The sequence below is a fragment of the Syngnathoides biaculeatus genome, chromosome 5 (assembly GCF_019802595.1).
Source record: "Syngnathoides biaculeatus isolate LvHL_M chromosome 5, ASM1980259v1, whole genome shotgun sequence".
NCBI classification, from domain to species: domain Eukaryota; kingdom Metazoa; phylum Chordata; class Actinopteri; order Syngnathiformes; family Syngnathidae; genus Syngnathoides; species Syngnathoides biaculeatus.
This window is the reverse complement of record NC_084644.1, coordinates 1,186,572-1,208,573: the sequence shown is the minus strand read 5'-3', so window position 1 is coordinate 1,208,573 and position 22,002 is coordinate 1,186,572. Positions and strand designations below refer to the sequence as shown.

The window sequence follows — 22,002 nt, the reverse complement described above, 5'->3', positions numbered from 1 at the left end:
ACGTATAAGACATCGCCTGAAAATGTTCAAATATTTGAAGACGTTTTGCTACTCGTGTCAAACTCGATTTTACTCGAAATAAGTACAGCAGATTTTTGTCTCCGCAGACTCCACTGGCAATTTTTTTTTCAATTTACAATATTTCAAGTAAAAAATGGGCTTGATACCGGTAAAAACACACCCAAAAAAAACTTTGTAAGTAGCTTTCTTTTAATTGCGCTAATTTGACAACATATTTTGAGTTGTTCGGAATACATATTTTTTTTGCCGAGTGGACTATACGGCTGACACGATGATTAATCAAACAGTTGTTTTTTTAGATCATTTTTACTTGAGAAAAAAAAATCTAAGGTTCAGTGGAGTTTTTTTTTGTGTGTGTGTTTGTTTTTTACTCCACTGTGAATTCTTTTTGTACTTATTTCAGCGCGATTTGGAGTTTTTGCGGCGTCGACGGCAAACAACATCGAGCCAATCGGACTTTTGGCGGCAGAAGCGGGATACGTCCTGGAATGGTCGCCATCTGACGGTGGGGCACGTTTACAAAAAAAAAAAAAAAACAAATTTGTACTCAACGTTGGCAACGCGCAAGAATTTGGGGTCCCGACTGAATTTCGGCGAGGGAGGCGCGCTTGGACAAACACACATTCATAGCTATGGAAAAGGTGGTCTTCGACGGGCCGGGAGTTGGAATCCCGTCTCAGACTTTCTGCTGCCAAAGTGCCCTCGGGCGAGACGAGACGCGGAACCCTTTGCATCCTCCAGGTCGGAACTGGTCTCGATCGCGTTCCTGCTCAAATAATGGTAACGCTGATTTCTTCTTGATATCATCTTTCGTGAATCCAACGTGCGCCAAGCTGAGAATCGCGATGCAGATGTGAACGTCCGCTAGGGCGCCGTGCTTCCCAAAGTGGTTTTCCCTCAATAAAAACCATTGCATCGGACTTTGGCGTGATCATTTTTTTGTTTTTGTTTTTTTTGGACTGATGCCCATCTAGTCGAGAAGCCGAACTCAGCCCCCCCCCCCCCCCCCCCAGCGGCCGACATACTGTACATACGGACACAATCGTGACTTTTCTCTCTGTCGTATAAACGCACAATAAAACCTTGTCAAAAAAATGTTGTGTTTGTTTGTTTGTTTGTTTTTAAATGGCTTGTGGTTTTCATGGCTCTCTCCGCCATTTTGTTTGTCTGTTTTCTGGGTGCTGGTCTCAGGGCCCGTTGTCGTTGTAGTGCAGCGAGATGGGTCTGTCGCGGGGCACGGCGGCGGGCACGTAGGGCCAGTTGTAGCTGGAGCCCGACAGCAGCATGTCGCGCAGCAGCGTCTCGATGGGCGTCTTCCCCACCAGCCGCACGAAGAAGAGCTGCTCGATGACGGGCGACGACACGATGCGCAGCGACGGCAGACGCAGGAGGAGGCGGCCGAAGCGGTTGGGCTGGCTCGGGTACTGGTTCCGCACGTACTCCTCCAGGGCGCACTGCGACTTCTCCTGGATGCTCTCCACGTGGGCCACGTCCGACAGGCCCATCGCGTCTGCGCCCAGGACACGCAAAAAAAAACGACGTGTTATGACAAAAACACTGAAATGTATTTCATGGGTTTCCCGAGCTGAACCGGCCGCGTTTCAAGTTCTGCTTTCAAAAAAGTTTTTTGGGGGACATTCGTAGTCAAAGCAAATAAAATTCTTGCGTGACAAAAAAAACAAACAAACAAAAGTGCCACAAAGTTAAGGATTGGGTTCGGGTCAGGTCAGCAGGGTCAGAAGTCAACGCGGGTTCTCATCCATGTGGGCCCGAATACACTCGATTGTGGATTTTTCACGCATCGATACTATTGATCTGTCGCCATGTCGTCTGTGACTTACACCCGTTTATAGTGTTGGAAATAAAATGGGCGGTTGCAGCGTTGGACTCCGGGTTCGATTCCCGGCGCTCCGCTTTCCACACACATCCCAAAAAACGCGCATTCGGCGGAAAGTCTAAATTGTCCCGTCGGTGCGACTGTTGTCTGTCTCCGTGTGCCCTGCGATTGGCTGGAAACGGGTTCAGGGTGTAACCCCGCCCCCTGCTCGACGTCAGCTCCGGCATTCCCGCGACCCTCGTGAGGATAAGCGGTTCAGAAAATGGATGGATTCATGGAAATAAAATGGCTAGCAAACGGATCCGCATCTGGAGCGTTCACCTGAGAAGTCTTTTCAAACTCCGCCTCCTTCCTTAAACCGAGGGTACGTCGCCTCAAGATTGAAAATCCGGATTTTTTTTTTTTTTTTGAAATCTCTTAAATTAATATCATCTTAATGTTAACACTTTTGTGCAGAGGGAACCGGTCAGCCACAAAGACGTTTGCGTACTTTAGCGGTTTTTACACCGCTTGGTCAGCTAATCGTTTTCATTGATTGACTCTTTTTTTTTTTGTCTTTGTGCCCTTATTTTGAAAGCGCTTGGGAAGATGATGAAATGACTAAAGTGAGCCCGTTTGTGAGGTATTAAAAGTTTTTTGTGGGCAGCTGGAGCCGCAGACTGATGCGCCGCGGTTGGCGCAGAGTTGGTTGGATTTTAATCAATTACAATTAGATAAAATTTGTTTTTTTTTTTTGCGACTGAACTTGGTCACGTTCTGGGCCGACGTTGGAATACGAAACCTCTCTCAAGATATCTGACACGGAATTTGCCCTGTTGAAAAAGTCCAGAATCGGTCGTTCGGGTCATGTTGGCGGTTCGGGTCGGGCCTTGTCGGGGTTTGGGCTTCGCTCCGGGTTTAAGTCAAGGTCGCTGGGTCGTGTCGCGGCCCGGGTTGTTTTCGAGCTGCCTCCGTGGTGATATTATGGTAAGACCGTAATTCATAATTCATGTTTTGTGAATGTAAACTGCACACGCACTCGGGCCTTGGCGTGTGACTCCCCCCCCCAACCCTCGCTTGCTTCCCTCCCCCACTGCACAGCTGAGGTTAGCTTGCACGCTACACTTTTCACACTCTTTGCGGCGGTGGGGGGGGGGGGGGAGGCACGAGGGATTTGCCGCTGTGTGAAGTCCAAACAAAGGCTCTCTTTTTTTTTTTTTTTTTCCCCCCTCTTTTTTTGGCCGTGACCCCCGCGTGAACCCTCGTGTTTCTTCCCCGCGTTCGTTTTAACCTGTCAGCTTGCATCGGGGCTCCTTTTTGTCACGGTGGGCTTTGATGTAACCCCCCCCAAAACGTACCGTGTCAAGCTGTGTGAATCACTGCTGTATTTCTCCGCAGCTCGGAGGACAGCTGGGCCGCTTTCTTTCTTTCTTTCTTTCTTTTTTTTGGGCCGTGCGTGTCGGGCGGCCACGTTCGTGACAAAGCGGCGGAGATTAGCCGAGCTGTCCTCCGCCGCCCAAAAAAAGCGACTTCGCGTGCCGAAGCGACAGCTCTGCGGGCGCTCGCGCCACCCAGACGGCGCGGACTTCGCCGGGGTCTTTCCATAAATGAATGAATATTATTGGTCACGCCACAAATGAAGAAGGCCCAAAATAATTTGGCGTCTCGGTGACTGATTTTTCCTCAACACTTTTCACCAGAACTAAGGCTGCCCAATCGTCAGCTTTTCAGAGCTGAGCCGCCTGGCAAATGATTCACCTCCAAAACATTTGGCCAATCACACTGGTTTGACATCAACATGTGACCAATCACCCAAAAATGACACCAAACAGGCACTCCGGCCACAAAAAAAAAAAAGTGCATCTTGTCATATTTAAGCTAGCAGGATCGTGTTTTTCCAAACCGATAGGCTAAAAATGTTTTCAACTGATTGATTTGTGTGAGCGTGTCACATGGGAAGCCGAAAGCGACGGGGGGGGGGGGGGGGGCGATGTAGGTCACGGCCGCGCTGTGGCCGAGCCGCCGCTATCCATAATTTAAGCAGCAAGACGAGGGGGAGGTGACTGAATAATAGATGGGAGCACGCAGGGAGCAAAAGATCCACGTCGCATGGGGGGTGTCGGTGGGAGGGCCGCGGGGGGAGGGGGGCCAAACGCGGAGGCGGGGGGGGGGGGGGTGATGGGGGGGGGGTGGGGGGGGCTTGTGTTAACTTGTTCACATGATGATCTCCCAGCGAGGCGTCTGGCTTGTGACAGCACGTCACGGGCGACGGGAGCAAAGTGACCCACGCGATCAGCGTCAAGAAAAGCGCGGCCCGTATGAAACATTACCTGACATTTATTTCAAGAAATAAAAAAGATCAAAACTGTGCATGTGTAAATACATATATATATTTTTTTGCTTGTTGCACAGATGAAGTCCTGGAATCTCTCGGGAAACGAACCAACGTGCCGAGAGCATTCAAAAACTGTACGTGCGATCCCCCAAAAATCAAAAGTCCACAATATATGAATTTGAAATATGTTACGTGATAAATCATACATGTCATACATTTTGACAAGCGTAACATGATGAAATGTGATATAATTCCGTTAAAAAAGGCTACACGCGATCAAATACTTTTAAGATTGGAATCAATGATGTTATATCGTGCGGTGGAAATTTCAGTTTTTCCCAAGTTTTGGCTTTTCGTCAATTTTATATCCATCTAAATTTTGTTCCAGTTTTGTGACCTCCGCTCGGTTTTGGTACCAAAAAAAATGTCCGGGATTGGTCAAAGCGAACGAGGCCAAGTTAGAACCCAGCAATGGAACACATCCTGTCCAAAGTCACACCTTCAAAATAAAAGCATTGAGGGCAATACGTCAGCCTGAAGAAGTGCGCAATAGTTCAAAATACACTCATCACTGTACACTTGAATGCTTTTATTTAGACTTTCTGGAATATGTTCATATATGTGGACTTCAATATGACATGATCATATGCCATCCTCGCTGTGTGCGATCGAGCGTTCATTCGGTACTTTGGAAGACGTCGTCATGGCAACGTTTTATGAATACCCTTTGTTGAATCTGAAGCGCATAAAATGAACCATATTTTGACTTCACATCAGAAATACAAACTTGTCAAATGTGCTCTCCTGTCATTTTACGGGCTATTGAATGACTAGTTCAGTGCAGTCAAGTCTAATCCGTTCTCTTTGATCGCATTTCAACCAAATGAACATTTTTGTACGACGGTCCAATTTTTTTTCCATAAAAATGTATGGTGAGGGGGCTGAAATCAGGTTATCGAAATTTTGGGCCTTGACAAACACGAAAGTGGCCCCGCCCACCAGCTACGCCCCCTGCAAGGTAGCTCCGCCCCTGCAGCAAAGCGCTCCGTACAAACAAAACCGATCTTGTGATCTTTCAAGTACCGACATATATTTCAGCATAAATACGATATTGGTACGCATGCCACCTTGAATTTTTCCGTATGACGAAGGCACAGGCCATGCTAAGGGCTCAATTGCGTGATTTTATAATGCAATAAGTCGTGTTAGCGGTTGTTACGGTGCAGCGGGTGTAAAACTGCACGAGGCCGTTTCTCATTATTTTGGGTTGTAAATTACAAAGCATATTTCTTCGCAGTAGAGCGGAGGATTTTTTTTTTTTTTTTTTTGTGGCGGTACCTTCAATTTCCTTACTTTAACGATGAGGCAAAAGTGGCAATTTACAACCGCTGACGGGAATTTTGTCAAAGAAAAAGCAGCAGACGCCGACCCGGCACGGGAATTCCGTCGGAAGGATCGGAAAATATTTCTGGGCGACTCACCGGACGTGAAGAGCACGATGGACTTGAGGCAGGAGTACTCGGCCGTGTCCACCTGGAGCGCCTTGAGCTTCTCCACCTGCTCCTGGAAGACGCGGATGTGGTCCATGAAGGCCACCACCCGCTCGGCCGACATGGGCGAGGCGTGCAGGCCGGCCGCCGCCAGCAGGGGCGCCACGTGCAGCGGCATGGAGCACTGCGCCGCGTTCAGGACGAACAGCTCGCTCCACGACATGCGCAGCAGCGCCACCTGGGGACGGGCCGCATCGTCAACGCCGTCCCAGTCGGGAAAATCCGCAATCGACAGCGCCCGTGGAAATACGTTTTCTTGGGGGTTCGCCACTCACACACGGGTTTAACTTGGGCTGCAACTAGCATTTTTTTTGCTTTTAAATAATCAACTTTTCTGTCTTGACAAATATGAAAATTCCCTCCTTTTATCACAGACAGGAAATTCCTTTCATTTCACTTGTGATTACGTTCTTCGTTTGGTCGTTACCATCTGGTGGAAAATCGGTAAAGTTGTTGATCATTGTTTTCCAAAGTAAAAGCTGATGTTTGCCAATGTCTTTATTTTGATTTACCACAAAAGATAATAATCCAGTATTATCTTTCATCCAATCTAATAGACTCATTTCATGGAAGTTTAGAGAAATCTTTTACTGCTGAGAGGCTGAAAGGCGTTCAACAATGGCTTCAAACAATCGGTGATAAAAATAGTGACCGATGAATCAATTAAACACGCCGATCTTTGTGTCAACTTTTCAACAAAATGACTACAGCTGCTATGCTAACATATAGCAAGACAGCATATAAAACGGAATGGGGGATTGAAACAAAATCTTCAATCTGCGCCCTGAGGTATGATAAAAGAGAAGAGCTCAAATGCTAACACGCTAACAGTTGTGATGCTAACGTGAGGTAACAAGGTAGCTGCCTGAGCGGAAAAAGCACCAAGTGGCATAGATAAAGAATTTAGGGCCTACGACAGTAATGCTAACATGCTAACAGCTGTGATGCTAACGTGCGCGGCGAACGGGGCGAGCGCCACGGCGTCCCCTCCTCACCTGGTCCATGAGCTGCAGGTCCGGAAAGAAGGGGATGTTCTTGGCCCACTCGACGGCGCTGAAGAGCAGACGCGCGGCCAGCTCGCAGATGTTCTCGATGCCCATCAGGTTGTTGCCCTGCATGCACTGCGCGCCGTAACGCGACGTCGGGTAGGGCTCGGCCCGCAGCAGCAGCGAGATGAAGCCCGACAGGTACGGCTGGTTGTTGTACGGGTCGCCGCCGTTGCTCAGGTACTGGCCCGGGCTGCTCTGGGAGTTGGACGTGCGTCCACGTTGGACGGCTGGCGGACGAGAAACACAGCGATTGTCGCATCCTGGAGACCGTGCGGCGTTTTCTTGCGATCGCAGCTCCAAAATGTACGATGTAAATTTCCACTGAATGTGCTCTCAAGTACACATTCAAAGAAACAGTCGGTTGATCCTTTTCTAAATAAACTCCAAATGAAGTAAGTCCGAAAAACAGGAGCGACTTCTCGGCTTGTCTTGCTCACAACAGAGCGGGAAGTAGCTAATGGCGACCGCGCGAGTTGGCCGGCACTTCGTCACCAAGTTTGCTGATCGCAAATGTTCAATTCAAGACTGCGTCCTAACCTGATGGGGGGCGTCAGGTGGTCTCTTCATTGGGAATTCAAATCCACTGACCCTAGCCAGGACTTTAGTCAGGTCACTCGTATGTCAAGACGCGACTGGAATCGGAATTTCAGTGCCTAGTCGGAACTCGAACGGCCCTGACAAAACCTGGAAATAGACCAGCTGACCCACCCACGACGCGCTTTGTTACTTTGTATGACGCAGCCTCTGTACGCAGACGTGGCCCGGGAGAGAATCGTTTTGTTTTTTTTTTGTTTTGTTGTTTTTTTTTTTTCTTCTTTCTTCCCATTGACGACTATTAACCCTCATCACGGCTCCAATGAAGGCAAGAGGGAGCTCACTAGCGACGAACTCCTGCACCTTCAGGAGGAGCAGAAGAAAACGTTGGAGGAAGAGATGCCGTCTGATGAGGCCGAAGGCGACAAGTGCCGATATCAAATGGAACGAAATCCACAATCTCGTACGACTTCCATCAACCCAAAAAAGCCGAATGGAGCGGAGCGCTGCAAAATTCGAATGAGGTTGTGATGAGCCACTTCAGAAAAGAAGTCACACGAGATTCGTTCTTTGTAAAAAGGGGGCGGGTCACTTGATAGTTTTGCATTGCTTCTTTCTTGTCAACTTTAATAATGCTCTGTTATTTCTGCACTTTGGTTTTGATTCAAAGATTTCATTAACTCGAGTTACAAGTTAATGTTTGTGTGTTACTTCGTGTAAAAATAAAAAATAACATTTTTTGCTCCCCACTCATAATATTGCTTGTTTCAGTTATTCTGCACTTTTGCTAATTAAAAAAAAAAAGGTTACAAGGCTGGGTGGCGAGTCGCTACAGATACGGCAATGCGCTCCCAGCTTAGCCTCCTCTACTACTAAAACATACATTTTAAGCAAAAAAATAAATATATTTTGGAAATTCTTGTACGACATAAAGTATTTAAAATATACATGTATTCCTACTATTCAGTTTATTATGAGGAAAATCTACAGAAAATGCTTTAAAAAGCCTAAATTTTTAGGCTTGGAACGCATTATTTCTTTTTTCATTCATTGTACTGGGAAACGTCGATTTGGTTTTCGAACAAATCGCTTCTTGAATCGCTTTGTGATGGAGAACCGAGTATTGTTTTAGTGGGCTCTGCACTGGATTAATGACCTTTCAAAGTATAAATGAGCCTATTTTTGTGTTTGGAAAAAAAACATCATAGAGCGCTACCTGCAATTCTTTGTGGTGCATTCAAGTACGTCAGGGAAAAACGGCCGCCCACCATGTAAGTTGTCAAAAGGTTCAACCCAGTGGGCCAGTGTTGATGATGATGATGATGATGGCAAGTGCTCGGAAAACACCTGTTTGTCGGCGTCGTGTTACGCATGGGGGGTGGGGGGGCAAGCGCAGCTGTTTTGTCAAAATTGAGGGCGACGCCACGAGAGGGTGGCAGCCGTGCTTTTACTTTTCTCGGAAGGAGAAGTCTGCCTGCGGCGGGGCAGCGGCCGCCGCCTTCCAGGAAGGCCGGGACGCCTCCGGTCCGAAACGAGGCCGCCGCCGCAGGTTCTTGCAAGAAGGGTTCAAGCTTTTGCAACTTGCTGACCATCCAAAGACGAGCCCGACCGCCTCGTACTGTCGTTTGTGGACCGGCAAAAAGACATATTCCTCAGACTGCTTCAAGGAATCGAATCCAACGGAATGACAGCTTGCACGTCATATCGACGCTACCCTGGCTTGCACAACGGCGCCCGTGGCGACCACGCCAACCGCTCGTTCCCAACGTAAACAAAATGGTGGCCCAGCCAGGACGCCATCTAACATTAAAACTAGAGCTCAGTGTTGTGTGTTTCCTTCTTTTAATCAGGGACGCCAGTCTCGTCTGCGATTCCGACCCGGAGAGGAATATCGAGTTCAGCGTCTTGCCCAAAACGCCGGCTCGTTGGATTGCTGGATATTGTCTGAAAAGTCCGGAGGACGGATTCGCTCTTCGTACTTTTCCAAAAGACCCGCTTCGTCGTGAAAAATGGATCGCACGGGTGCAAAGGACGAGAGCTTCGTGGGTTCCAAATGACAGCAGGTAGGTGTGTATACAGCTACTAAAAAAAAAAATAATAGTTTGGGGCGGACCACGTAATCCGTCTCTCATAACGTAACAAAAGATCCGCGTACGAATGACAGGCGTGCTATAAATGTTTGGATGTGCGCGTCGGACGGCGTTGGGCTCGCCGTCGTTCGGTGGCTCTGAACAACGCCGCTGACGACGCCGCACTCAGCCGCGTGCGACGACAACGCCGCAAAGCCTCCGGCTCGGTGGTGTCGTTCATGGCGGACAGCGACGGCAGCGATGAACAACGCCGTAAAGCGGCCGGCACATTTTTAGCGCCGAGCAAAATATATCTAAAATACTGCTCCCTGAGAAGGGTTGCGTCAGGAAGGGAACGGACCATCCGTGATAAGCGGGGGTTCAACGCTAGTCGTGGGCTCCGCTTTCAGTCGGAAATTAAGTGCAAATTAAGAAGCAGACGAGGAGGGGGGCGCAGTGACGCAGACAGATGAGGAAGCGTTGCGTGCCTGACTTTTTTTTTTTTTTTTGCTGCGAGGATGCCGTCGCCTCAGTCTTTGAGACCGACGAGGCGCTTCCTGAATTAATTAGTCAGTCCAGTCAGTGGCTGCGTGTGATTCACGCGGCGCTCCGAGATGTTTGACAAAAAAAAAAAATAAAACAAAAAAAGATTGGCAGCTATTTTTAAACGGGCATCACGCCGGACAATCGTTTGTTTGAGGCTTGCAGGAGTTGAGGAACGAAACGTGAACGCGCAAACCAGGACGTTGGCTTCATTTGAGGCAAAATGACCAAAAAAAAAAAAAACGAGGAAAAAAATGAATCAACCATGAGTCACTGACGGTGTAGCGGTACAAACGCCTGACTTTGGCACAGGCAGCGTGGGATCGATTCCCGCTCAGTGATGCCGTCCGTATCTGCCCTGCGACTGACATCTTTGGCTCGACGCTAGCTGGGACGGACCCTTGTGAGGATACGCGGCTCGGAAGACCAAAGGAAAGGTTGATTGATGTGGTGAGAGAGGACAAGAAGAAGATAATGCATGGATGAATAAATAATAAATAGGTGCGATTGAAAGACTTTCAAAACTGTTATTACACTGTAGCGCTGAAGGAAAGGAGGCGGAGGCGGCGCGTCGAACACAGGAGCAAACCTCCTTTTTCACTCTCGACTTCCTCTCACGCCGGAAGTGTAACCAACAATCGCGTCCGTGCGGAACCTCGTCAGCTAACTCGAGGTCCCGTAGGGGGAATTATGTAAAGCACCACAATACGATGACCAATCATTACATCGGGATTTCCTCTTGCGCACTATACGGTGGACTCTCGGCCTGAAAAGATGAATCAAATAATATGCACGGGAGCCTAACCAAATCATTGCCTCTGTTGCCGATCATTGACTCCGTAAGCCCTAGACGGGGAGTCCTCGGTCTACGACTGAGATCCGTTCCTACAGTTAGCGACTTCACTCGAATTTCGACTCAGATTCCACCATTAAAGTCAGAATTTACACCAAAATACTTTGTATAAAAAAAAAACAAATACTTTGAAATAAACAAGATGATGTACTTTGCATTGCTGCTGAGAGGTGGATGAAAAGAAGAAGAAGAAGAAGAAGAAGAAGGGGAGGCGGCGCTTCGCTATTGCCAAGGAACCTGGTCCTCGATCCTCTCCGTCTCGACAAGTACCAAAGAACCTGGTTTTGTCGTCATTGTAAGCCGACTTAGGTGAGGCCTCGTGGTTAGAGCGATGGTTTTGTAAACCAGGGGTTGTGAGTTCGTATCCCGCCGGGGCCTCCGCTACCTGAGAGAAGTCGCATCAGGACGGGCATCCGCCGGAAAAACCTAACCGGACTAGCCGAAAGAAACGTCCCTTTTTTTTTTTTTTTTTTTTTTTAATATCCAACAGAGCAACGGAACCCTTCATCACATGCGCTAAAATACGGGCTTTCACTTTAATAATTGTCACCACGGTCGGCCGACTGAAGCCTCGGCGGTGTCGGTGTCTCCCCCTTCCTCCAATCCGTTTATGATCTTGAGCTTCGTTTCCATGGTAATGCATTTCCTTTAGCATTTTTAGCATTGCTAAAAGGCGGGCGAAAAATGCGAAGATACTCCCGGCGCACAAACACGGACAAGCGTGAGCCAGACAAAATGGCGGACGGGGGATGGACGGGCGTCTTAAAGTCGAGACCGTCTTAACTCGAGGACTCTCCGTATAACGACGTTCACATTGTGTTGAGATTATTTGGAAGCTCAAACGAAGAACTGAAGAATGGCGAAAAGATTCCACTTCAAATCTCGACACAGTCACGAAGGTGTCGTGAAGGATTCCGGATGCAGTTTTACCGCGTTTGGAATCTTTTCAACTTTTTCCCCACCTCCCGAATCGCTTCAAAGAGATTTTTGTATCACGCACGACTGGAAAAAGTCGACTTCCAGGACGGAAACGATGACTCGAGTAACAGCTCATGTGGCCCGGAAATATCGCGATTTTTATATCATGGATAACGTAGCGGACTCAAGGACTGGAACAGCTCATACAGCCAAGATAAATTAACAACATAAATATCTTCGTGGACTCATTCCCGACTCCAAAATCACAATATGACGATGTTTATGTTGTGGAGTTGACTGTCGGGCTGAAACGATGAATCGAATGCCTTCTAATATCATTAATGTAGTTCAATAATAAATAATTGGGAGCATTTGACATTGAACTGTGTTGTAAAACAAAACAAAAAAAAAAAAAAACAAATGAAAAAAAAGTCAATCCTGTTCCTGAAATTACAATTTTTTTATTCAGTGGAAAATATAACTCCCTCATTAAAAACAATAAACAGTTTTGGAATCCAACACATGTGCCATTAATTATGTTTTACTGATTCCGCCGGCTATTTGGCAGATGCTAGGGACACAGCGGCCTCCAGGGGGCGTCACAAATTCAGCAAAGGGAATTGCCTTCACTAAACTCGACTGTAAGATTCTTTCGGCTTGTCCCGAGTCATTGTCTTCAAACTAAATCTTACTATTAACTCTCAAATGAAAAAGCTAACACGATTTAATAGACCAGCCAAAATTTTTCTTGCTTTTTAATCGACGTTCAAACTGTTATTTTGTTTTTTTCCAGTCATATAGCTGATTTTTTTTTTTTTTAATAACAAGTTGTTCGCTGTTTATGATTCAAAGCATGTTATTGTTTTGAAGTTTACACGAGTGTTAACATGCTCATTATTGCAATCATTATGATTACGATGACTCTTTATATAATATTGTTCCCACTGCTCGTCAACTTTTCATTGTATTGATAAATCTAAAGAAATTTGCGCATCAGAAGGAAATTGCATTTTCTACGTGTTTTTTTTTTTTTTTTTTGCATTTTTATAACTTTTAAATTTGATTTTATATTTTCAATCGGGTTATGTGTTATCTTATACATGCAAGACATCTTTCAAAATTCAAATCGATTTCTGGTTGCTAGCGTCAGGCTTTGCAAATGAGAATCATGGTAATAATACACATAATTATTATTACCATTATTTTTACTATTGTTGTTGAACAAATAGCTCAGTGATATCGTTTTGATCTGCGTGTATTTCCCAATGCGCATCACAACAAAGCACTTTTTCGTCCGTCCGTCCCCGTCGTGCCTTTTTTTGGATCGGGTTCCTCATGAAGGGCGGATGTCACTTGGATTAAGTGTCGGATTTGGCACGGGCTAAACGTGCAAGCTAACAACTATTAGCGTCATAGCGCCTGGGATGAGAAGAGAACCCCCCCCCCCGCCCCCCAGGCGATGATACTCTCCCATGTGGACTTTGGATCTGGCTTTGTGCGCTACGGATGTTTTAGTTTTGCTTGACCTATATTCGCCGCCGCTGTTTGCTCAATATGGGTCACGCGCGGGAGGCGAAGGGTGCGCGAGTTCATTTTTTGGTATTAGCCAGCCGCCGATGAGCCGAATAAATTCCTGATTTGATCATCAACAATTATTCCTCTCTCTTTTTTTTTTTTAATCCATGAGTGCCCAAACAGGTAAACATTAACTTCCTTGTTCAAACAAAAAAGCAAAAAAGATGACGCATGATGGAAGCGAAACCCTTACCGACCCCCCCTAAAAAAAAAAAAAAAAAAAAGCCCGAGGCTCCGAGCTCAATCTGGTCACATTTAAATGTCAAGTGATCCAATAGAACAACCGCAGCCCGACGACTCCGTTTGGCCAACTGAGACGCGGCGAAGTCACGCCGACGACGACAGCACAAAACAAGCTAACTTTAGCGGGCTGTGCAACCGCGGGCCACTAGGGGCCACCGCTCGCGCTAGGCCCCGACCGATATCGTCTTTTTGAGGCCAGTGACGATTTCCGAATTCGGCAGAATAAAATTCCAATAACCGATCAAGCGGTCCGTTCATTTGAAAAATATATATTGAATAAAATCATTGTGAATCAGGAAATCTCAACGACTGAAGGGGAGTCCCTCTGGAATGCAAACACTGTATTTTTTTTTGTACTCTACGGTTTATGTATTTTGATATATCGCTCTTCCACTCTTTCTCTTTCAACATATTCTGTTTGAAAGTGTTCTCGAAGACCCTAAAACCGAAGCCAAAGCCGTTCCGCCGGCGGCTGGTTGCGTCGTGATTGGCGCGCCGGCTGTAATCGCAACGATGAACATTTTGCGTGTTCGGCTGAAACACTTTGTTGTATTTTACACTTGCACATAGGTGTGAATTTATGCGCTGATGGATGCAAATATTTTACGTATCCGAGTACATTTTTTGTGCGTCCCAGATGCCGAACGGACACCGAACAACGACGGTAACATTTTAAAGGTTAGCATTAGCAAATTTGTTTGTTACTCAAGGCCTCTTTATACTCCGACAAGGCCCGCCTTGAATCACGCCGAAACTCATCTTTTGTGATTGGTCCGTTTTAGTCGCATGCTTTGATGATTTACTCGCCTTTTCCCCCGCATAGCACCTGCGCCGCCGCCTTCCCGGTCGATTTTGCGGCATAACGAGACGCATCATCGGTCCGTTTGTTCAAGCGGACGCGCTTCCACGCTCGCCATTGTCGCCGCTTCACAAAGGGCCAAAACGCGCTGAGGGAAGCCCACCCCGTGGGGAGTCCTCGCCAATAGCAGGCGTAGCGCCGCCTCTGGCGAGGAGACGAACTGCGGTATAAAGACGAACTATGTGGCGCACGCGTGAGTACAAAGAGGCCTTTAGACTTCCTGTCGGGTCGTCTTGCCAACTTTTTGTTTCGTGGCCTTCGGTGTTTTATTGAAATGATCCGCATGGCTCGATACCGCAAAGGCAAACGCAAAATGTCAAAGGCCGCCATTGCCGTTTTTGTTTGTGACTCCGACTTCCCGTCATGCCGACTTTTTGTTTCCTCGCCCGGCGCCTTTGTTTGGTTCTCGCAGGCAAACGCAAAACATTGGAGGAGAACAAGCGGCGGTTGTGCGAGCTCAGGCGAGGAACGCCGCAGCAGACACGTCGTCGCTCTCGACACCCGGCGTTGTCCAATGATACGAAGAGGTCAGACGTGGCCCTCGGGGCGGCTGGGAAGAAACCCGAATCTTCTTCATGCGGGGAGGTCATTAAACTTTTAGCGTGTCTACTGGAAATGTCAAGACGATATCAAACCAAACACTTGTACGTGCTAATTATTTAACAGACAAAATCCGTCGCACTTTGCAGTCGATGAACGGCGTCTTTATGCGGCCGGCCGCCCCGCGGCGGGTTCTGGTCAACACGCGGCTTGACTCCTTTCCAAAGGACCAAAACCTTCCTGGAAGATCTTTGGGAGGAAATTACCGAGTACAGATACTCAGCAATCCACGGAGTAAAAAAAAAAAAAAAAACGGGAGTCTTCAAGTTAATAGTTTTCGCCCTTGAGTCAACTCGTAGTTCATAGTTCACTCATTTAAAATGATTAGGAAACAGTTCCAGCCCTAAGGTCAATTATATGGTCTACGTGATTCAAATCCATGTGGAGTTATTAGTTATTAATCGTTCCAGCCCTAGAATCAATTACATAGTCTACTTGATTCAAATCCCCGTGTAGTTATTACGTAGTGCTCCATTAATTGTTCCTTAACTGACCTTGAACTACTCGATTAGGCAGAGTTTAATGACTCGATCGATTATATGGTCGACTCTATTAAAATCCCTGTACGTATAGTGATTACGGGGCGTTCGATCGATGGTTTCAGACCTCGCGTCAATTATGTAGTCCAGTCTCTCAAATGTCTACTCCGCATGTAGCGAGTAGGGATTGACGAATGATTGGAAACACAGAAAAGACTTTTTTTTTTTTTTTGGTGTCTGTCTGGTTTGTAGTGAGAGTACAAGAGCACGAAAATAAGACGGTGGTGGAAGAGCGTAGCAGTTAGCTTCGCTCGCTTCGGCTATCGCGATCATCGTTTGTCTTTGAATATTCGTACAAGCGAGACGACGGCAATCAGCGGCGGCTAAAACGAGGAGAGCGGCGCCATCTTGTTCACCAAAATGTTGCGTCCAAATATGCACGGATACCATTTGTGTGCTAGCAAGAACGTTCTCAGATAGCTAGCTAGTAAAGTGCTACATTTACCGAGTGGTTTTAGTGAGTCTGAATGCAACGTACGTCACTTTGACCAAATTATTTGACTTAAGAACAAACGGTGCTTTATTCCATTAGATGGAGGTGTATTCTGTTTGCTACTCCTCTTCTTTTCTTTTTTTTTCTATCTGCTATTGCTTTTGTGATCAATATGATTTGATCTCGCAGAGAAACTGCCAGAATATTATTCCGTTTAGGGTATCAACTAAGAAAGTTGATTGGCGAGAATTTCTTGTGGCTACATTCGTCTTCATTTATGGCACTTTATAAAGAACACATGAGATTATTGTAACTTTGTCGGGCAATAAATATCTCAATTTGCACATTCCCGATTTATATCTTTGTTTAGTTGACATTCATGCGGTGATTAAAAAAGAATCACGAGCTACTCAGCAGGTAATCAGTACTTTTGTTGAAGTGAAGTTACTTTTAGAAGTACTACTCTTTCCTTGTCCTGGAGTCGTAATTGTAAAGTAACGTCAATCTTGCCTGATGAGATTTGTGGCTACTCTTCCCACCCGTGTACAACACCGACGTCAATGCGGTTGGGCAAATGTTTTTAATCTGCTATTACTTTTGTGATTAATATGATTTGATCTAGCAGAGAAACTCGGGCATTGGCCACTGCCAGAATATGATTCCGTCTTGGCTAGAAACAAAGAAAGTTGATTGGCGAGAATTTCTTGTGGCCACATTTGCCTTAATTTATGCTACTTTATAAAGAATACATGTATTATTGACATTCATGTGTTGACTAAAAAGCAGGTACTGCGTACTTTGGTACTTTTGTTGTATTTTCACGGAATAATGACTGAAGTTACTATTTGAAGTCCTGCTCTTTCCTTGTCCCGGAGTCGTAATTGTAAAGTAACGTCGGTCTTACCTGCTAAAATTGGTGGCTACGCTTTCCACCCGTTTACAAGAAGAGCGCAACACCCGTGTACAACACCGATGTCAATGGGGTGGGCCGACGTGCTGCGCTGAAACAATATCAACGACGTCATCCAATAATCGACTCGACTTTGCTCACTTCATAGTCGACTACAAAAAAAAAAAAAAATCATTCTGAATGACATGTTAGCTAACAGCTTTACGCCGTGTACGCGGCGCGCTTGATTTTCCCGCGGACGCCGCCATCAAATAATCATCATGGCGGCGGCGGCGTGCTCAAATATTCACGTTGACAATGTTTGTTTTCCTGGGAACGCGCTGTTGTGTTTTCAAAGCGCACTTCCTGTTGGCCGACGGGTCCCGACGGACGCGTTGATCGACACGAGGCGGGACGGCAAAGAGGATTTGAGGACAGCCGCTAATCCCGCTGACCTCAAACGCACCAGCGCACGCAGAGCCGGAAAGAAAGAAAAAACGACTTGCAGCGTTTTCGTGTCTCATTCGAACGCGACCGTAAGCGAACTCGACGTTTCTGTCGGGTTCCAACGGCTCCAAGTTGTTTCTTGCGCTTTTTCTCTTTTGTCCGCTGAAGCCGTCGGCGGCCGTGACCTCGTTTCCCGTCAATGAGTTAAAACGGCAGCTTTGTTTTAATGTTGGGAAAATGATAATAAGAATAATCAAAAAAAAAAAAAAAACTTGTGGAAAAAACATCGGTGAATTAGAACTGCTCTGTTTTAACTCAAATGTAATGAAAATGTATGAATTATACCATCGATAAAAATGTTTTATATCTGCACGACAAGTCTTGACAAGATGTATTACTCATTTGATTTAACAATTTCAATGATAAAGAAATAAATGAAATGCAAAATGAGCACTTTGTCTTATCTGAGTGTCAAATGTAGACTTTTGCTCTTTGCATGTAAAAATGAATATAAAACAAATGATAAAAATGTGATTACACGTAAGAAGCAGAATGATGCACAATGCCATCTGTATCTTAATCTCACCAAATTACAGAATTATCTAAAAAAATCATCTTAATTGAAATTCAATTGATATAATTTTCAAAACTACATAAAAATAGTCGTGTGGAATACTTTTGACAGCGCGTCCACGCGAGTGTGCCATGGCAGCGTCTGTCTGTGGCGTTGCCCGCAACACGTTTGCCTTTGGGTTTAGGTCTGGACTCTGACTGCGTGAGGGGACGCGCTACACAAGATGAATGAATGAATGAATGAATGAATGAATGAATGAAGAGCACTATTGAAAATTGATTTGAAAAAGAAAAGATGACCATCTGTCTTGACTGTCATTTACTTTTAAAAAGAACACCAAAGTAAATACATTTTAAACTTTATTTTTTGTTTGTTTAAAAAATGATGGAAACCGCAACAAGTAAAATTTGGTTGAAAATCTGATTGAAAAAAAAATATACGTATTCTTTATTTTTTTAGTGGCAATTGCTGGTCCATCTTGGATTGAAAATACAATTCGACGACTGTCCCAAGGGTGCTTCTAACGTATCTGAGGACAAGGGCGTGACCCCCCCGGCACACCCTGGGCACCCCACACTATGGGTGGCACACACTCTGAATTACATTTGAATAATTGAAGCAAAATAGATATGATTCCCGTTAGCTACAAAAGCAAAAGCAATTACATTTGGAGGGAGGGAGGGGGTGCTTCTTATTTACATTCTTTTCATTTCAGGACTCCCCCAATTTGTTTTTTTTTTTTTTTTGATCACATGAGCGGATTCTGGATGTTGTTGTTGTTGTTTTTTTTTTTTTAATTTACTTTTAATACTGCGGCTCATCAGGAGATTTCCTCGCATGACCGAGTCGCTGTGGCTTGTGGGCAATTTACGAGACGGGCGCAGTGCGTGACCTGGAAAGCCGGTTGGGGGGGTTGTCGGATCATCCGAGGTGACTCTCTCGCCTTTGAATGGAGGCAAAGTGCAAAAACGAGGCTGTTGACCCTTTAAGAGAGACTGCTGAGGTGTCCTTGAGCAACCCCTGCTGACCCTGGCTTTGAAACTCACGGCACTGGGGCCACATCTGGCCCCTCGCGTTGGATATCATTCATTTTGGGAGGAAAAAAACGGGAGCAAGATTGCACCCCCCCCCCACACACACACATTCTTTTTGAACAAAAAAAAACAGGTCATCTTTTTTTTTTTACAGCGCTTATGCAAATGTCAAAGACGCAGGAGTGCCGGAAGAAAAACCACGCAAACACGGACGCGTTCCTGCGCTTGTGTGGCTTTTCTGCGGGTGCTTCAACAAATGTGCAAACACCGTGCGCGGGTGGGGGGGGGGGAGGCAAACGACGCTGCCCCCACTATTTTCCATGACTTTGAACACAAGTCATCGGTGTCAAGGAAGTACGTCAAAGTCAAACATCTCGATTGAGAGACTTTGTACGTCAGGGAGGAGCCAGGATTAACCTGGGTTGTCAGTGGATGTTCCAGAAAGTCTTCCAGTCATATATATCATACATAATCCATATTTGCATTCACTTTCAAGTAAGATGGCTTTGCAATGATCTTGTTTTGGGATAGCAAAAAAGAAAAAAAAAACTTGTTTTGCACATCTGTGCTATGAGATCCAATCATCATCAGATGTTTCTCCATGCTGCGTATATTTATGGACCTGCGTAACCCCACGCCAACACTGCCAATTATGAATTATTCACAATTTTCCCTGGTTTCAGCCACCGAGCTGTTTGCTTGACTCTGTTTTTGGCGCCAAGTGACCCGTTCCTAATGCAACATAAAAGTTCTGATGTCGTCGTGCTTTCTTTCTTTCTTTCTTTCTCTCTTTCTCTCTTTCTCTCTTTCTCACCTGAACGGAAATTCAGGCAAGTTTGTTTTTAAAGTTGTGCATAAAAAGTGATCATATTTGTCCCGATGTGACAAGGGACAAAATTTTATGCGCATAGGCGGTAGGTTAGGAACATTTTTTTTTTCTTTCAAATGTTTCAAATCTGCCCACGTACTTTATTTAATTAAAACTTTCATGACTAATGCAAAACATTTTGCTATTTGTATTCACCTGAGGCACTTTTGACAAATTATTTTTTTTTAACCATAAATCTCTGTCACAGAGATTCTCAAGCAAATATCTTACATCTGAAAAATTTCAACAAACAAAAAACGTCACAAAAAGTGGATAAACGAGTCAATTATAGACTTTCTGCTGTCGAGTCGAAGAGTTTTGATGTGTTCTGTCATAAAATGATGTACAAAGATACCTCATTTGTTGTAAATCAATCCCATTCTGACCAACGAAGTGAAATTTGATCTCATTTTCCATGCAGAAAAGCGCTCACGGCATGACTGCCTTGTCAAATGCTTGAAGCAAAACAAAGAAACTCACGAAGATGGAAACAAAAAGTAGCAAATTCAATAAATTCAAAGTCCGACGGTATTTTGTATTCTTTTCTGTCATTCATTTCGCAGTGGCTGGAAATGTTGCAAAAATATGTGAACCACGGGGATATTTCTATATATTTTTTTGTTAATTCTCATTTGGGTTCAACAATTACAAAAAGTTTAAAATGATTCCAATCGAAGAACATGTCAACTGACTCTTTGCTTTCTTGATGTGCTTTAATAGTTGAAATGATTACCGATGATGTATGATTTAAAACGCCTCTCCCCCCCCCCAAAAAAAAAAAAAAAAAACCTAAAAGAAAGAAAGAAAGAAAGAAAGAAAAAGAAAGCCCACGCCCGCAAGATGCGCCCCCGGGCTTACCTTCCCTCCTCATGCCGACTTTGAGGCACTTCTTGAGGCGACAGTACTGGCACTGGTTGCGGTGGTGCTGGTCGATGGGGCAGTCGCGGTTGCCCCGGCAGCTGTACGACAGGTTGCGGCGCACCGAGCGCTTGAAGAAGCTTTTGCAGCCCTCGCACGTGAACTGGCCGTAGTGCTTGCCGCTCGACTTGTCCCCGCACACCATGCAGTCCACGTTGGCTTGCAGCTTGTCCCCGGACAGCCCGTCCACGGTGCCCGGCGTGGAGCCGGCGGGCGTCCCGGGCGCGCCGCCGCCGCCGCCGCCGCCGCCCCCGCCGGGATCCTGGCCGCAAATCTGCAGCTGCGAGCCCGGGTCGCCGGAAATGTTCTCTGGCCACTGGTTTACTACCATTGCCATGCTATCCCCTCCACACACGCGTTTGGTTTGTTTATTTGTTTTTGTAACGCAGGAGGCAGGAGCAACGAAACGAAAATGAGGAGCGGACGAGGAAAAAGAAAAAGCGAATTTTCTGGATCAAAGTTCACAAGCGGGGCAGAAGCGCCGAGTCATGACCGAGGAGCGACCGCTGAGCGTCGGATGACGTCCGGGTGCAGCCGGGGGTCGCGCACGGATCCATAAACGCGTCCTCCGCGTCGAACCCGCGTCCCGGGAAAAAGGAGTCTCTCGCCCCACCCCCCAAAAAGAAGAATTTCAAATAAAATGTAAAAAAAAAAAAGAAAGAAAGAAAGCTCGAAGCTACTTTTAACCACAGCGAAGATGATGATGATGTTGTTAGTCCAAAGGATTCACGCTCGACTTGAGCACATTTCACGTCCCACGTCCACGTCCGGGCTGACGCTGCTCGCTGGTGGCCGAGCGACCGACTGACTGAGTGCGTGGGAGCCCGACCGAGTGGCTGCGTGGCCGTGCGCTCCCTAGCGTGCACTCACATACACGCAGGCCCCAAAACACGCACGCGTCCGCCGAAATCCACCACGAGGCGCTCGCTGCGCTCCCCGAGGAAGGGCGTACATTTGCGGGGAAAGGGGCACCGGCCCTCCCGTGACTCCGCCCCCTCCAGCCGACTCATGGGCGGCGGGGCGTGGGGGGGGGGGGGTGTCATTATAGTGCGTGAGCGCCAAATAGTGGTCACGCGGGATGAACGCGCGTGGAAAAAAACTGGGGGCCGCGATCGGCCGGAGCCGGGACCGAGTCCCATCAATTTTGACGTGGGGGGGTTGATTTTGGATCAATCACACGAGCCAATGGTGATCGTCTGATGGAGCAAATACATAATTATTATTATCATGACATTATTTCTGAAGTAGGTTGAATATTTAATTGACGAGAACAAATTAAATACATTTTTTTGTATTTTTTTTTTTTTTTTACTTTACAGCTTCAGTAGGATGACG

At 46.2% G+C, this 22,002-nt stretch overlaps 1 protein-coding gene across 1 annotated transcript; it reads right to left on the bottom strand.

Annotated features, from left to right (window-relative positions):
* Positions 1 to 1,018: 1,018 nt before the first annotated feature.
* nr2f5 (nuclear receptor subfamily 2, group F, member 5) lies at positions 1,019 to 21,456 on the bottom strand. Its single transcript, XM_061820157.1, has 4 exons — positions 20,608 to 21,456; positions 6,718 to 6,998; positions 5,654 to 5,900; positions 1,019 to 1,531 (listed from the first exon to the last, which is right to left on the bottom strand). The coding sequence occupies exons 1-4, from the start codon at positions 21,002 to 21,004 to the stop codon at positions 1,209 to 1,211; spliced, it is 1,248 nt and encodes a 415-aa protein (XP_061676141.1). The 5' UTR covers positions 21,005 to 21,456; the 3' UTR covers positions 1,019 to 1,208.
* Positions 21,457 to 22,002: the final 546 nt, after the last annotated feature.